The sequence below is a fragment of the Theobroma cacao genome, chromosome 9 (assembly GCF_000208745.1).
Source record: "Theobroma cacao cultivar B97-61/B2 chromosome 9, Criollo_cocoa_genome_V2, whole genome shotgun sequence".
In the NCBI taxonomy this organism is placed as follows: Eukaryota; Viridiplantae; Streptophyta; class Magnoliopsida; order Malvales; family Malvaceae; genus Theobroma; species Theobroma cacao.
This window is the reverse complement of record NC_030858.1, coordinates 3,427,765-3,443,673: the sequence shown is the minus strand read 5'-3', so window position 1 is coordinate 3,443,673 and position 15,909 is coordinate 3,427,765. Positions and strand designations below refer to the sequence as shown.

The 15,909-nt window shown below is 37.0% G+C and overlaps 2 protein-coding genes across 4 annotated transcripts in view; one reads left to right on the top strand and one right to left on the bottom strand.

The window, feature by feature from the left end:
- On the top strand, positions 1,076-5,948 carry LOC18588192. Of its 2 annotated transcripts, XM_007012432.2 has the most exons (11): positions 1,076-1,427; positions 1,514-1,616; positions 1,783-1,860; positions 2,656-2,772; positions 2,841-3,032; positions 3,247-3,689; positions 3,879-3,978; positions 4,261-4,320; positions 4,425-4,517; positions 5,029-5,148; positions 5,395-5,948. In XM_007012432.2, the coding sequence occupies exons 1-11, from the start codon at positions 1,300-1,302 to the stop codon at positions 5,731-5,733; spliced, it is 1,773 nt and encodes a 590-aa protein (XP_007012494.2). In that variant the 5' UTR covers positions 1,076-1,299; the 3' UTR covers positions 5,734-5,948. The 2 variants fall into 2 exon arrangements, with proteins under 2 accessions (XP_007012494.2, XP_017982793.1); XM_018127304.1 differs by lacking the exons at positions 1,076-1,427; positions 1,514-1,616 and having other exon boundaries at positions 2,608-2,772.
- LOC18588191 (brefeldin A-inhibited guanine nucleotide-exchange protein 5) overlaps positions 6,040-15,909 on the bottom strand; it is a 20,172-nt gene continuing 10,302 nt past the window's right edge. For both annotated transcript variants that reach the window (XM_007012429.2, XM_018127303.1), the window contains 9 exons: positions 10,394-10,750; positions 10,028-10,194; positions 9,672-9,937; positions 9,201-9,379; positions 8,539-8,655; positions 8,324-8,460; positions 7,864-8,197; positions 7,209-7,304; positions 6,040-6,397 (listed from right to left, as the gene is read on the bottom strand). In XM_007012429.2, the coding sequence (XP_007012491.2) occupies positions 6,335-6,397; positions 7,209-7,304; positions 7,864-8,197; positions 8,324-8,460; positions 8,539-8,655; positions 9,201-9,379; positions 9,672-9,937; positions 10,028-10,194; positions 10,394-10,750 (1,716 nt within the window). In that variant the 3' untranslated portion in view covers positions 6,040-6,334. The remainder of the gene's footprint in view (positions 6,398-7,208; positions 7,305-7,863; positions 8,198-8,323; positions 8,461-8,538; positions 8,656-9,200; positions 9,380-9,671; positions 9,938-10,027; positions 10,195-10,393; positions 10,751-15,909) is intronic.

The window sequence follows — 15,909 nt, the reverse complement described above, 5'->3', positions numbered from 1 at the left end:
GCCAAACGGCATAACCCTTATAGAAGGAATGTATGCATAGTTTCCAACTAGGATCTTTGTCTGGTCTATAAAGTTTCACCATTCATGGAAAGAAGCTTTCTGATCATTCAGCTTTTGTTAACAACTGGTTTAATATTCCTTTGCTATTCGTTTCGGAAGATTTCCCTATAAAATTCCTGACGATGGGTAGCTTTATGTTCAATTAATCCTTGACCATTATTCGGCTCCAATTCCAAAAGAAAAAGACCTGGCCCAGACTCTTGTTTGGTACTTAAGCTGCTCTTATAATGGTCTCAGGCCTGAAATGGATCTAAGCTGGGAGTTTGGGCTGAACAGTTGCATGACCAAGACCAACTGGCCCAGTTTTGGGCCATTCAAATTGGATCCATTTGAGTTCTCTTTTTTTGCAAAATGGAAAATATAGAGTTTGATAAACAATTTATAGCCCTAGAGTTTTATTACTTGCTTCTCTACCTTTTTTTTAATTTATATTTTTTAACATGACATATAATTATTAAATAAATTTAAAAAAAATTATAAATAAAATAATTGAGTAAGTAAATCATTCTCAAATTTTTAGGATTTCATTCTAATTCATTTCAAGTCCATTAATATATAAAATGAATATTTCATTTTAAAATCCACAACGTGATTACCGAATTAACGAATGTTATAATGGACTAATTTTAGTAACACCTACAAAAGAATGTGTTAAAGTTTAGTAGAAAAAAATTTAGAAATGCACAAGTTCAGGTTATACTGTTATGAGTGACTTCTTTAAGTTAAAAAAATAAAAGTAAATAAAAAATTCCCCTGCAAAATCTTTCTGACAACTGATGCGGGCAAGCGCCAATCCTATAGCTGAAGAAACGACATCGTTAAGAACTAAAAGTGAGAGGAAACAGAAAAAAACAAACCATAAAAACCACTGAAAAGAGGAAAAGGCATGTGAGTATTGTCGGTGAATGAAGACTCCTGCTCGAAAAGGAGAGAGAGACATATGATAGATACACATTCGCATCAACTGTTGAACTGGGGTCACTTTCGCCCGTCCCATTAGTACTCCTCCACTCTTAGACTCTTTGTAGTTTGTCCCTTTTCGTTCATTCTTGAACCTGAAAATAATTCCTTGCTGTTTTTTTTATTTTTTTTCGTAAAAGGGTAGGCTTTATTTGTGGAGTGGAGTTATTAGATTCCCATACGTCAGCAGTGCAAGAAGAAGACATGATGGTGGACTTCAGCCTAAATTAATTGCTTTGCTTGCATCTGGCTCTGGTGTTCATTTGTTTCTCTTTGGAGATGCTTTGTCTAAAGGCAGAAGCTTTGGATGAAGACCACCATCCTCAAAGTCCTATTACTAACAGCACCAATGAGAATGAAAATTGCAATGGTGGTAATAATGGGGGTTTTATTTTACCAATCAACTGGTGGGTCTTTTTCTTTTTATACTGCTTATGCTTTTTTTTTTCCCGTTTTTGTAATGATAAATGTAGTGTGCTGGATGGTTTTGCAGGGCAAGCTCTATTAATAGATATTTGCAATGGAAAAGTGGCAAGGTTTGGAGCAGGTCATTTTCAGCTGGTGACGACCCTTGTAACTCTTGTTCTGAGTTGCAGGTAATTTGCAAAGCTAATTCTCTACTTCCAATTTTATGGTTATAAATTTCAGAATGCAAATTGTTATCTGGGGAGTTTTTATTTACTATGCGAGCAAGGACTTATTATGGTATATGTATTTGGCCTTGTTAAAGATTTTTAGATTTTGAAATCATGTTGTTCCCAGGATACTAAGCCCCAGGAAAGGAGTGGACAAGGGAAAAGTCAGCAGATGTGCCATTATAAGTACCAGCTTGAACAAGATGTACGTGGATTCCATGTCTCTGCATATTTCCTTTTCTTTTGCAAGTGACGTATCGATTTATTTCTCTAGATTGTTTTTTTCTACCGTTTCTCTGCTAAAAAAATTTGTTGCAGATTGCATGTTAAGCTTTGGATTAAGGTCATGAGGCTTTTTAGTTCTTCCAAGTTATTGCCATGCGGTTCTCTGCTTCATAAAAACTCCTGCCACTGTTTAAAGTTCCTTTTTTTTTTCCGGACATTTCTGATTTCTTGAGCTCGCACAAGTCTGAATATTTCTATAGAAGTGTACTAGGCCGGACAATTAAAAGTATGAACTGCAAATTATAGTAACATGAGACGAGGGATAGGCAATGATTAGTGAATACTGGAGCATTTTCCATGCTTCTCTTTTTTTAACAAAACCCGAGCCAAGATAATCGTGCCTTAATCCATTGAACTTTCTTTTTGGTCTACATCGCCACACTCGTCATCAACATAAATCTTAAGCTTATTGAAGCTTTATTTGGATTTATTCAGCAAGGAAGCAAAGGAGCATTGGAATTGCAGAAGACTTGAGTGAGGGGAGAAAAATGAAACATGATTAACATGGATGTGATTAGGAGAGCTTTGTTACTAAGATGATGCTCTTTACTTCTTTAAGAGAGAGAGAGAGAGTAACGATTGTGCTAATGAATGATTATTGAAGTGCCATGATATTCAAGTTTCGAATTTTTTTCTTAGGGGGCCTGTAACTGCCAACTCTGTGCAGGATTGATATCTCATGCTCATGCCACATGCTACCACTTGGATAATACAGGTTAAAAAGTTGCAGCAGCAGTTGCAGGAAGAGACTGATTTGCACTTAGCTCTGGCAAGTGCCGTCGAACACTCTGGTTCACCTTCTTCTAATTCTCCCAGCAAGCTTCCAGATAAGGTCAGTTTCCCTGTGCATGGTTGCTCATTTTTATATTCTTTTCTCAATCTCCTCAATTTGGATTTCAGGTGCAGGAGCTTTTAGATAGCATAGCTGTTCTAGAGATTACAGTATCAAAGCTTGAGCAAGAATTTGTTTCTTTACAATATCAGCTTAGTCAGGAGAGGAATGAGCGACGTCTTGCTGAGTACCGTTTTAAACATTTGCCATGTGCCGCACCATCTGTTTTTGATAGCTCTCTGGCTTACTTAACAGAACCAGTACGTTCAGCTATATCTTCAGTGTCATGCTGGTGATCCTGTGGGCTGTGGTTTTTAAATAGTTAGAATTGGTTATCATGTTGTATTTACTCATTGGCTTTTTTATGTCAACTTGTTTAGGATATTACATCTGCTGTACATAACTCTAGTCAGTTTTTTATCTTATCCTGCAGAGGTAAAGGAAAACTGATTAACAGTCTATTTTATGTTTCAGATTGCAAGACATTGTAATGAAGAGGAAGCAGAAGAAAATATGGATGACATGCCTCTACCACAGGCTGTTATTGATAAAGATCATTTTGTGGAGAACCTTTGGCATCATCCCAATCAGCTATCTGAAGAAATGGTCCTGCGTATGAGAGATATTTTCATCTTCTTAGCAGATTCATCCAAGCTTTCTTCTGCCCAGTATTTGGTGTCACAAGCTTCGCCTCATTGCCACCTTGCCAACTTTTTGGAATCTTTCTCAGACTCGTCCATTGCAACTTCCTTAGTAAAAAGTCCCTCCGGAGGTGGTGCATATGATCCATATGGAGTCTCTAGCAAAGTGGACTGGACAAGTTGTATTGGGGCCTACAGCGCAGCAGTTGAAGTTTCATGGTTGTCTGTTGGGAAGAAAGAGCTTGAATATGCCGCTATGGCTCTAGAAAGATTCAGGTCAACTATTTAACTCCTTTATTAAGGCATTTTTTTTATATCTTCTTTCCATTGGCTCCAATCACTCTGCTCTAGAGTAGGGAAGTGGAATTCTCGGAGCTATCTTATTATAAAGCCTTAAGTAGAAAGGCTTTATGCAATGAGCCTGACGAGTTATTGCTTTTATTCTTCCTCTCTGTTTGCCTACAGATTACTTGTTGAGCAGTTGGCGAGAGTGAATCCATCTCAAATGAGTTGCAGTGAGAAGCTGGCATTTTGGGTTAACTTGTATAATGCTTTGATCATGCATGTAATAATCTTCTACTCATTTCCCATCTATGCAATTTACTCTCACTCTGTCTCTCACAAACATTTAGACAATATATATAGGCACACACTAAGCTACGATAAGTTGGGAATTTTTTCATAATATGGGGAGTCTTGGCTGGAAGAATTGCACACAAGGTCTCAGACCTCAGTTTCTGACCTTCCTGCACATTTTACATGCCATCTAGATCAATAGATATTACTTCCTATGCTTTCATTGAATAATATCTCTGATTTTTTATCTCTTTTATCTCTATTTTATCAGGCATATTTAGCATATGGAGTTCCAAGAAACGATATCAAACTATTTTCCTTGATGCAGAAGGTTTGTTGCTGTCATTTTTTCTGTTATCCCTCCACACTCCCCCCCTCCTCCCCAATGTATGCTGCTTTGAACAATTGCTAACAGCATGGCATGATGACATGCAGGCTGCCTATATTGTTGGAGGACTTTCAGTGAGTGCAGCAGACATAGAATGCACCATTTTAAAGATGAATCCTGCTGCTTATCGTCCACAAATTGTATGTATAACTTCTCCATTTATGTGCAGTTACTGGCCCGTTGAAAAAGATTTGTTGATGATGCAATATAGCTAAGCTGAGGCACCTTAATCCTTTATCCAAAATTTGACTGGAAATGCACCATATAGGATGTTATGCAAAAAAAAAAAGAAAAAGGTTTATCCAAAATTTGACTGGAAATGCACCATATAGGATGTTATGCAAAAAAGAAAAAAAAAGGTGCATTTACCAGTACCTAAACATATGGCATCTCTGGAAGGATGGTAAACTAGCTTAGTAAAGGATGCTCTGTATAATGGACTTTCCAGGGCTTCTTTGATCGATTTTTTAAGTTTTTTGGGATGTAGTCCTACTTTCTATTTCCTTTATTTTTTTACTCCAAAGAGGAAATCCATTTTTTCCATACCTCATTTCATTTTCAAGGAGGTATTTTCTTCTTCACTTTTTTGTATTTGATTTTTCATTGATAGTATCCTATGACATGTATACCTTCTCATTGTAATCATGTTAGGCTGGATTTCTTGCACTTCATAAATTCAAGGCATCTGATGAGCAGCAGAAATATTCAATTGATCATCCTGAGCCTCTTCTATATTTTGCTTTAAGTTGTGGGTTGCATTCTTCACCTGCGGTAAGATCTCATTTGCTTCTCATTCCCCCTTCCAGTATTTTGAGTATCTTTCACTACAAAAGCATAGGAATCCACTAATATTGTTGGAAATTGAGAAATAATTGATTAGTTGACTTTGCTAGAAAGCTTTGGTTTTTTTTTTTTTTGTGCAAGCAGTTCATCTACCAATCTATTATGAAATTTCTAATCGATATGACTGGTTTCCAGTTTTATTGAGTGTTTCTATTGTCCTCATTTTGTAATCAGGTGAGGATTTTCAAGCCTGGAAATGTGAATGAGTTGCTAAAAAGGTCACTGAAGGATTACATTCAGGCATCTGTTGGTGTAAGTAACAAAGGGAAACTATTGGTGCCTAAATTGTTGCATTCGTTTGCCAAAGGAGTTGTTGAAGACTCACTGTTACCCGATTGGATTTGTAAATTCTTATCACCACAGCAAGCCTCCATGGTTAGAGATTGTTTATCACGTAATAAGTGGAGGATCCTTGGCGCTCGAAGCTTCTCTGTTCTACCTTTTGATTCAAGGTTTCGCTTTCTCTTCCTATTGGATAATAGGAACTCCTTTACCTCACCACCCAACTCGTAAAAGGTTATGGGAAACAGATTGTAAAATCTCATACTTAGACTTCTAAAGCAGGCAATTCTTGAACACGCCAGCTGTATCCATGTTACCTGCCAGTAATGTGTATATTGCTTGGTCCGAGTAGAACTAGCAAGGATCAAATTGTACAGTAGTAGTTGCCGTCAGTGGAAATTTTCTTAGATGAACTGGAATGCATGGTCACGAAGGATTTACGAAAATTGTCTGCCGACTGACACGAGTTTCCCAATTTTATCAATATTTTTCTACCGATCCGCCAACTCTAAGAGCCTAACTTTAAGATGCTGTGGGAAAATCAATATTGATGTTTCTCCTTATAACACAAAAAAAAATTTGATACAAAGATGGTTACAGGAATATTCGCAACTCTGGTATAAAAATCAGGGATCATATCCGAAAACAAGTCCCTCTATTAATTCTATACTACTGGGGAAAAAAGAATGGAAGATTACAGGAAAATATTTCAATTTTCAACCATCTCTTTTTTTTTCTTTTCACTTGGATAACATTGATACGCTATGGAATGTGCAGCAACGCTGAAAATCATTCCTCGAAAGCAGCTCAAACAAAATAGCCGTTACAACTCTCATGGTAGGAGAGCTTTCAATTGTGCCCTAAAAAGATCACCAAGTGCTCCACGGACATCCATCTGTAGAAATAAAAGATACAATTCGTTATCAACAGATTTAAAGAACGAAAATGGCGCTATGTGGATTATCTGCTTTACATGCGAAAATGACCTAAACATAGATGAGGCTGCAGTCTCACCAAATGGGACACGACATGCTGATAATTTTTTTTTATTTAAATGTTTGACCACATCTAGCCAAGACTAGCAAAGAATCGCTTGCAACATTTAGTTAAATCTGCTCCTAGAATAAAATTTTGAAGAGTGATGGCAGAGAAATATATTCATCAATTACACCAAGTCAAAATAAACTTTTTAGCAAGGGATAGTGCTACAAATATAAATGCCCAGAGCATGACCGTGCTTTTCAGGATGCAAAATTGGCGGTATAAGGGTTTTATGACTACATTTTAAGAGCCATATCAACAAAATAATAAAACGAGCTGAAAAGGAAATTTAAAAGAAAAATGACAAGGTAATGAAGGTATACAAGTCCAAGTTGTTTGTTACCCATTAACTGATTGTATATGACATATGAGAGAGTATTATGGGATGTTATAAAGCATTGCTTAAGTTTTGAGCTAGTTGAAGCCTGTATCATGTTGGGCTTTTCCATGTATTGCCAAATGGTTTTATGTCGGATGCTTGATAATTATGGTGACTGGGCAATACAAAAATTGTGCCAACTCTGCAGGAGCAGCAGTGATGGCAGCAATCTTAATGAGACAGAAAATGCCTCAAAACTGAAAACTATTCTTGTAGTACATACAAACTTGCAATTAGAAATCTAAAAGGAGATCTAAGGCACAGGCAAAGAGAAAGGGAGATTTACCTGGTCACAGCAAACAAGTTTTGTAAGCAAAGGATAGAACTCCCGAAGGTGTTTCCTGAATATCACATTGTTCATGAAGCACATGCCTTTAAGCACCTGCAAGCGCAAAACAAACCGAAATTCTCGATTAGCATCGCAACTAATAGAAGTCACAAGAGCAAATAATCAAGTTGACATTCACTGCCACTCCCAAGAATGAGGTGATCGCCATTAGAAATAAAACTTAAAGCAATCTACCTGATCATTAGAAACAATTTTATGACATAATGTGACAACCGAAAGAATGGGAGTGAGGAGGTATTCACTTCATGAATCAAAGCAATAATAGTTCAATCCATATCCAACAGAGACAGCAAGAAGAAAAAAAGGGCAGGCCTGATATAAGTGGGGAAAAGAAAAAGAAAAGAACTGAGCTGCACTCTTTTTCTCAGTAAATGTGTGAAATCAAACACACTATCCAGCGAGTCATGACTTTCCTTTATCTTGCACTAATATAATTTTAGCAAAAGCCTAGATTGCTACATAGACAGGGCATAGTTGGCACACAATATTTAACTAACAAGCAACTACTCATTTTGCTTTGACAAAAATAGTCAAAGCACATCGTGTTTACTTTCAATTTTTTTAAGAGAGAGAGAGTAAATAAACTTTATACCTTAACGATGATTGGAGAGCGCAACTCCAAAACTCGATGAATATCCACATTACTAGTTTCTCCTATCGTAGACTGAAGGTCAGATGCATCCCTGAGTACCTGTTCACAGAAAGATACCAACTTTTCTTCTGCTATTCCTTCCAGTTTCATTTCTGTAAAAGACTGTACAGCCAATCTTGAACCATTGTTGTCTGAAGAAATATCAGTGTCCTGAGAACCATTAGGTTCTAGATGTTGCCCATTTTTGTCATTAAATCCTGAAGTTGTTTTTTGCAAGATATCCAGATATATTGAAGTTCCTGCCAACTCCTGGCGAATCAGATTTAAAGGGGGCCTGCCAAGATATGAAGTTATTAGTAGGCAAGCTTTTTCCAACTCAAGAGTAAATGAAAATAGTGCAGCAAACAAAACAAACAAGATGATGATAAAAATTGAAATTAGTATAACAGATTTTTCTCACCTTTCAGCAGGAATATGGTGCATACGTGTTCTGAGATTAGAATAAGAATTATATGAAGCAGCAAACTCTAACAAGGATAACAAAATGTCCATTATGGCAATCTTCTGTGCAGCTTTCAAATTATCCCAGTATTTTTTCTGCCAATTCAGACACATTTTAGTTGGTGATAAAATTGCAGAAGTATACCACATGACCCAAGGTCCGAAGATGCAAACCTGAATGCTATCAACAGCACCAAGAAGTAACAATTGAGTGATGCACTTGCCCCTAACAGTTGCCATCAGTGGACTTTCCTCCTCATCTTTGGCTTCTGGCTCAACAGCCTCAGGAAGCTAAAGTATCAGATCAAAAAAAGTGAGAGGGAAGTAAAAAAGAATAGAGAAGAAAATGCATGTAGTGTCAATAACACATTACATCCATAAATGAGGATGTGGCATATCGACTATTTTTTATTTTTTGACAAGCGTCTGCCATTTTTTTATCTGATCCTCAAATAAAAAACGTTGGCGGGTTTGAAATGATAAAACTTGCTTCTTGTAAGCAAATATTTAAACATAAAATAAACTGAGTGCAACACACACACACAGAGCAAGTGCAATAAATAATTAAGCAAGCATTTAGATGTAGTCCTCCACCCCAATAAGAAAATGTATAATAGCAGTAGAGAGTGAAGACTGTGACCATCAGGAACAAGAACTTCTACATTGTCTTCCATAAGGTATGAAAAGAAAAAAGCCATAATAGAATGTAAGGTATGAATAAAAACCCATAAATAGAACTTATCCGGTGATTGATCCACCAAAGATATGGGAACATCAAACACCCAGAGCAAAGAATCGCTAACCACCTATGACACAACCAGAAATGAATTGCTTACCTTGGGTGGTGAAGATGGAACTGAAATCTCTGACGCACGGCTCTTTGATTTTGACGTAAGACTTCTGCGAAATAGGTTGTCCATCATATTCCCCATAATTCTTTGACCTATTGTCTGGCTTCGTTGGAGACTCCCAGCTTCAGCAGATTTCTGAGATCTACCTGATGGTGAGGGAACACCTACAAGAATAAAGATGTATACATTCTTAAGGTTTACTAATGGACACACATTTCGAATGTCTGAATTGAGCTCTTTCAAACCATAGAATAGGGTCAGCCCCTTCGCTGATAGTATGAAGGAAAACATAACTTCAGAATAATATCAGAGGACAATTAAACTTTGTAAACAGTTTGGCACATTATTCTGCAAACTGATTCCGATATATGAATGATATTAGCTAGTGAACATACAGCTTACCAATTGTCTAAAGTTTAAGCAAATAGCAAGGTAAAAAAAATCACAACAGCTAACCTTCAGATCCATCTGGATTAGATTGTAACCCAGATTCTTGATTGTGATATTGCGAAAAAGATGCATTAGAATTCCTAGTGCTGCTATCACTACCAGCACTTGGGGAAGCAAGCAGTGAAATCTTCCCATTATCACTAGCATCAAACTGATAGCCTTCACCACCTGTTTGAACCTCTAAATCTCTAATTAAAATTGAGGGGTTCTTTGGATTCTCTAGTCCCAACGTATTGAGTAGCTCAAGTGGTTGTGTTGTATATGATGCATCTCTGGTGATCAGAATAAAGTAAACAAATACATGACTTACAACTACAAAATCCCTTAATTCTGATTATTAAAAAATTGGAAAGGATACAAACCTTATGCTCTTCAACAACATATCCCAGTCACTCTCACTGAACTGGTGTCCTCCAACCTCTATCAGATGCACCAATGCACCAAGAGATATTGAAACCACCGTCTGATCTGTCTTTTTAGCACAGTCCAACAGCAAACTCAAGAGTGGTGGCAGCATAAAGCACACCTCCTGTGTGAAGACCAATAATTGTCAGGAAACTTGGTGCAAACACAAGATAATATGGACCATTTAGAATTTAGATGACATTCTGTTTTCTGTCACAATCTAATCCACCCCCCCCCCCCCCTTCTCATGTCAAATCATGAGAATATTAGTTAAGAGGATTTAAAAGAAAAGGAAAGAAAATCGCATTATTAAACTCGTATACCTTGTAAAAAGTGTTGAAAAGGTTGCACAGCAACTGAAGCGAGTGAATGCTGCTTTCACGAAGCGACTCATCTCCAGAAGAAATCAAGCTTTCCTTTCCAGCATGTCTTACATGATCAAATATGGGAAACAATACACGATGGAAAATGCTCTCCCAAAATGGTGTTGAGAACTTGCTACCTCTTTCATTCAGCAAATCAAACAAAACTTCAAGTGCACAACTCCTAACCTCTGGTCTTGAATCTGATGTCAAATCAGACAAACCAGCCAGCATTGGGAACCAATAATGCTCAGTTACATCAAACGCTGTGTCAGCATCAACATCAATTGGCTTCAGAGCCCCACCAGGTATACGTCCCTGTAATTTGAAAACACGCTGAAGCACTTAAGTAAAGATGTTCATTACAAGGAAGTTAAGCAACTTTGTAAACATTGTTTTGAAGTAATCAATAAAAGCAAATAGTTAATTTAAACATTCTTTTTTTTATCCTGAGAAGAGGTAGCAACTATGGCAATTTTTTCGGCCATTGCTGTGAACATTTCAATTCAAAGTCCCTTCACAATGTTTTCCTCATTTACAACTATGACGAAGAACACTAGGCTTTGGTAAATGTCATTCCATATCGACAAAAGCATTCTAGTGATACAAAGAATTGGTTGTAAATGTATACAAATTTGTGGGGTAATGCTTGCTTTTAAGCAGTCATATTAGACAATTAAGTGGCAGAGGAACTTTTTGTCAGATGAAATCATACTTTTATCATTTACATACCCAATTGTCTTTTTGTCTTTTATGCCTTATCTTGGACCATTCTTTGACTTGGAGAATTTTTGTACTAAAAGTTACTATCCTTTCTGAGCTTTGAAGTAACAATTTTCAGTCTATGAGTTTCAAAGCTAAGGTCAGATCCACTCCAAGAAAGGCTTTGAAGCAATGGCTGCTTGGATATTGAAGAGTGAATCTGCAGCACCTTCAATCCCTTCAGGTGCTGTTCCCATGCTAGTGCTTGGTGATTGCAGGCTGTTCTCTTTGCTTTTAAGTAACTGTCCTACAGATGAGGAGCAACTGATATTTTGGGTCCTAAGTTAGCGTTTTCTACTGTTGTGAAAAGAAATTTTCAATTCTGTACAGTATTCAAATCTTATCACTGTCAAGAGCTACTTTCTGAAGTAGAGCATTATGTCCTTTTGGCATATTAAGCCGGGAAACTGCTATTTTTTTTTTTTTTTTGCTCAATGGGAAGCTGCTATTATTGCTGTTACTGTTCAATGCCGAGGATTTATAATAGGATCCATTTACATCAGCTAGGATAGAGTCACCGGCCCATTTACCAGAGCTAATTTAAAATTTTGGGTGAGAATCTTCGAAGAACATGGTTATATCTAAACAAATTCTTTTGGCCATGTGAAAAAAATAATCTGCAGGATTTTAACTCCACTATAACATAAGATACAATTCTATTTTAGGATATCTAACAACCCAAATACAGACTCAACCCAGATCTGAATCTGGTTACTTTCTGCAAGTATAATGTGGCAAAATTTGACTCAAACCAGAAAAACCTGGTCAAACAACCTGATGCAGGCGCATATGAAAATTTATTTAGTATTTTAGTTAGTTTAGGATTTTATTTTATTTATTTAGTTTGAAATTCTTTTTCCTATCTTTATTAGAATTTTAGTACTTTAAGTCTTTATTTAGGATTAGAATTACTATTTGATTAGGATTTATCTTAACTATTATAAATAAGTATCTTAGGTAGAAGATTATCATTATCATCTTTTGTTATTTTGAATATTTATTCAAGAGGTTTCTTTGAAAACCCAATTATCTTTTTATTGTTCCAACACAATCAACCCTATTCTAGCCCTAATTGTTGAGTTCTAATTGCCCTAAACCTTTCGGCTACATCAAATGGTATCAGAGCAAACGATCTTACTATCCTATAAGGNATCTTAGATAGAAGATTATTATTATCATTTTTTGTTATTTTGAATATTTATTCAAGAGGTTTCTTTGTAAACCCAATTATCTTTTTATTGTTCCAACACAATCAACCCTATTCTAGCCCTAATTGTTGAGTTCTAATTGCCCTAAACCTTTCGGCTACATCAAGTGATATCAAAACAAACGATCTTACTATCCTATAAGGATTTGAGTTAGGAGATTATGGTTGGTCGAGCTAGAGGTCGAGGTAGAGGCAATCAACCCCAACAAGTTGAGTTGACAGAGATGCGGAGAATGATTGATGATTTGACCCGGGCTGTGCAAGCCCTGCAACGTCAGGAACCAGTGGAAGCCTGAATGGAGAATCCGGAAGGTGACCACAACCCCCTTGAGATTCATGATCTCGAGGATGATGATGAATTTGAGAACGAGAACCCCTTTCATGAAGATGGACCCGCAAATAAGCGGCAAGAGTTGGATTGCAGGGTCGGTTATTACATGCTCTTGATTTAAACAGTGGAGGAATCAGGATCAAAGTAACTGATTTTCATGAAAAATTTCATGCGGAAGAATATTTGGATTGGGAAGCTAGTTTGGAAAATTACTTTGAATGGAAACCCATGGCAGAAAATCGAAAAGTGTTATTTGTAAAGTTGAAATTAAAGGGTACTGCACTTCAGTGGTGGAAGAGAGTTGAAGAGCAACGTGCACGACAAGGTAAGCTTAAAATCAGCACTTGAGAGCACATGAAAAGCAAATTACGAAAGCAATTTTTACCTGCTGATTATACTATGAAATTATATGAAAAGTTTCATTGTTTGAAGCAAAATAACATGACCGTTGAAGAGTATACATCGGAATTCAATAACTTATCAATTCGGGTTGGGTTAGCTGAGAGTAACGAACAAATTACTTCTCGTTATCTTACTGGTTTAAATCATTTTATTAGAGACGATATGGGAGTAGTTCGTTTATACAACATTGAAGATGCTCGTCAATATGCTCTATCAGCAGAAAAACGGGTTTTACGCTATGGTGCTAGAAAGCCTTTATATGGCACCCATTGGCAAAATAATTCTGAAGCAAGACGAGGTTACCCAACATCCCAACAAAATTATCAAGGGGCTGCCACAATCAATAAAACTAATAGAGGTGCAACCAATGTTGAAAAGAATGATAAAGGCAAGGGTATAATGCCTTATGGAGGACAAAACAGTTCTGGTTCTTCTACAAATAAAGGAGGCAGCAATTCCCATATTCGATGTTTTACTTGTGGGGAAAAGGGGCACACTTCTTTTGCTTGCCCACAACGAAGGGTGAACTTAACAGAATTAGGGGAAGAGTTAGAGCCTGTTTATGATGATTATGAGGAGGAGGTAGAGGAAATCGATGTTTATCCTGCACAAGGTGAGTCATTAGTGGTACGAAGAGTAATGACAACAACAGTAAATGAAGAAGCAGAAGATTGGAAGAGGCGAAGTATTTTTCGCACACGAGTTGTTTGTGAAGGTAAAGTGTGTGATCTTGTCATTGATGGAGGAAGCATGGAAAACATTATTTCAAAAGAGGCAGTGAAAAAATTAAAGCTTCCTACAAACAAACATCCTTATCCTTACAAGATTGGGTGGCTAAAGAAGGGACACGAAGTACCAGTAACTACTCAATATTTGGTGAAATTTACTATGGGAGATAACTTGGATGATGAGGCCCTATGTTATGTTGTGCCAATGGATGTTGGCCATATTCTTGTTGGTAGACCTTGGTTGTATGATCACGATATGGTTCATAAGACAAAGCCAAATACCTATTCTTTCTACAAGAATAACAAGAGGTATACTTTATATCCTCTTAGAGAAGAGATTAAGAAATCAGCAAACAACAAGATCAGCAAGATCACTGGGTATTTATCTGCTGAAAATTTTGAAGCTGAAGGTAGTGAGATGGGTATTATGTATGCTTTTGTAACTAAGCATTTAAAAAGTGATCAGATGGGTAAATCTCCTCAATATCCAATAGAAATTCAGCAGTTATTGAAGGAGTTGGGAGAATTGTTCAATGAGGATTTGCCGAAAAGTCTACCACCTTTACGAAGCATCCAACATGCAATTGATTTGGTACCAGGCGCAGCATTACCAGATCTGCCAGCATATAGAATGCCACCTATGCAGTGAGCTGAGGTACAAAGACAGGTTGAGGAGTTGTTGGAGAAAGGTTTAGTGCGTGAAAGTAAAAGTCCTTGTGCTTGCCCAGCTTTGTTAGCTCCTAAGAAAGATGGTTCATGGAGGATGTGTGTGGACAGCCGTGCCATAAATAAAATTACAATCAAGTATCGTTTTCCTATTCCTCGATTAGATGAGATGCTTGATCAATTAGTTGGTTCAAGAGTGTTTTCAAAGATCCATTTGAAGAGCGGATACCATCAAATTAGAATGAGGGATGGAGATGAATGGAAAACAACTTTCAAAACTCCGGATGGATTATTTGAATGGTTGGTGATGCCATTTGGCCTTTCAAATGCACTAAGCACATTCATGAGTCATGGCAGAGGTACTCAAGCCCTTCTTAAATTCATTTGTGGTGGTTTACTTTGATGATATTTTGATCTATAGCCACACTAAGGAAAAGCACTTAAAACATTTACGACAAGTTTTAGAAGTTCTTCAAAAGGAGCAGTTTTATATAAACTTGAAAAAGTGGAGTTTTATGCAACCAGAAGTGGTATTTCTTGGTTTCATTGTGTCTGCAGAGGGTTTGAAACCAGATCCAGAGAAGATTTGTGCAATTTCAGAGTGGCCAGCACCTACATCTATCAAAGAAGTAAGGAGTTTTCATGGTTTGGCATCTTTTTATAGGAGATTCTTTCGAAATTTTAGTTCTATTATGAGTCCTATAACTGAATCTTTGAAGAAAGATGGATTTGAATGGTCACATTCTGCACAAAAAGCCTTTGAAAGAGTGAAAGCTTTGATGACTGAAGCCCCAGTTCTCGCACAACCAGATTTTGAGAAGTTATTTGCTGTTGAGTGTGATGCTTCACATGTAGTAATTGGAGCAGTTCTTAGTCAAGATGGAAGGCCTATAGAGTTTTTTAGTGAAAAGTTGACAGACTCTAGACGACGTTATTCAACTTATGACTTAGAGTTTTATGCTTTGGTAAGGGCCATTCGTCATTGGCAGCACTACTTGGCTTATCGTGAGTTTGCTGTTTATTCTGACCATCAAGCTTTAAGGTATTTGCATTCGCAGAAAAAGCTTAGTAGTCAACATGCTAAGTGGAGTTCTTTTCTCAATGAATTTAACTTCTCTTTAAAATATAAATCTGGGCAGTCTAATACTGTGGCTGATGCTTTGAGTAGGCGATGTAAAATGTTATCAGTTATGAGCACTCAAGTCACAGGATTTGAAGAACTTAAAAATCAGTATAGTTCTGATTCTTATTTCAGCAAGATAATAGCTGATTTGCAGGGTTCATAGCAAGCTGGAAATTTACCTTATAGGTTGCACGAAGATTATTTATTCAAAGGTAACCAGTTGTGCATTCCAGAAGGATCTTTAAGGGAGCAAATCAT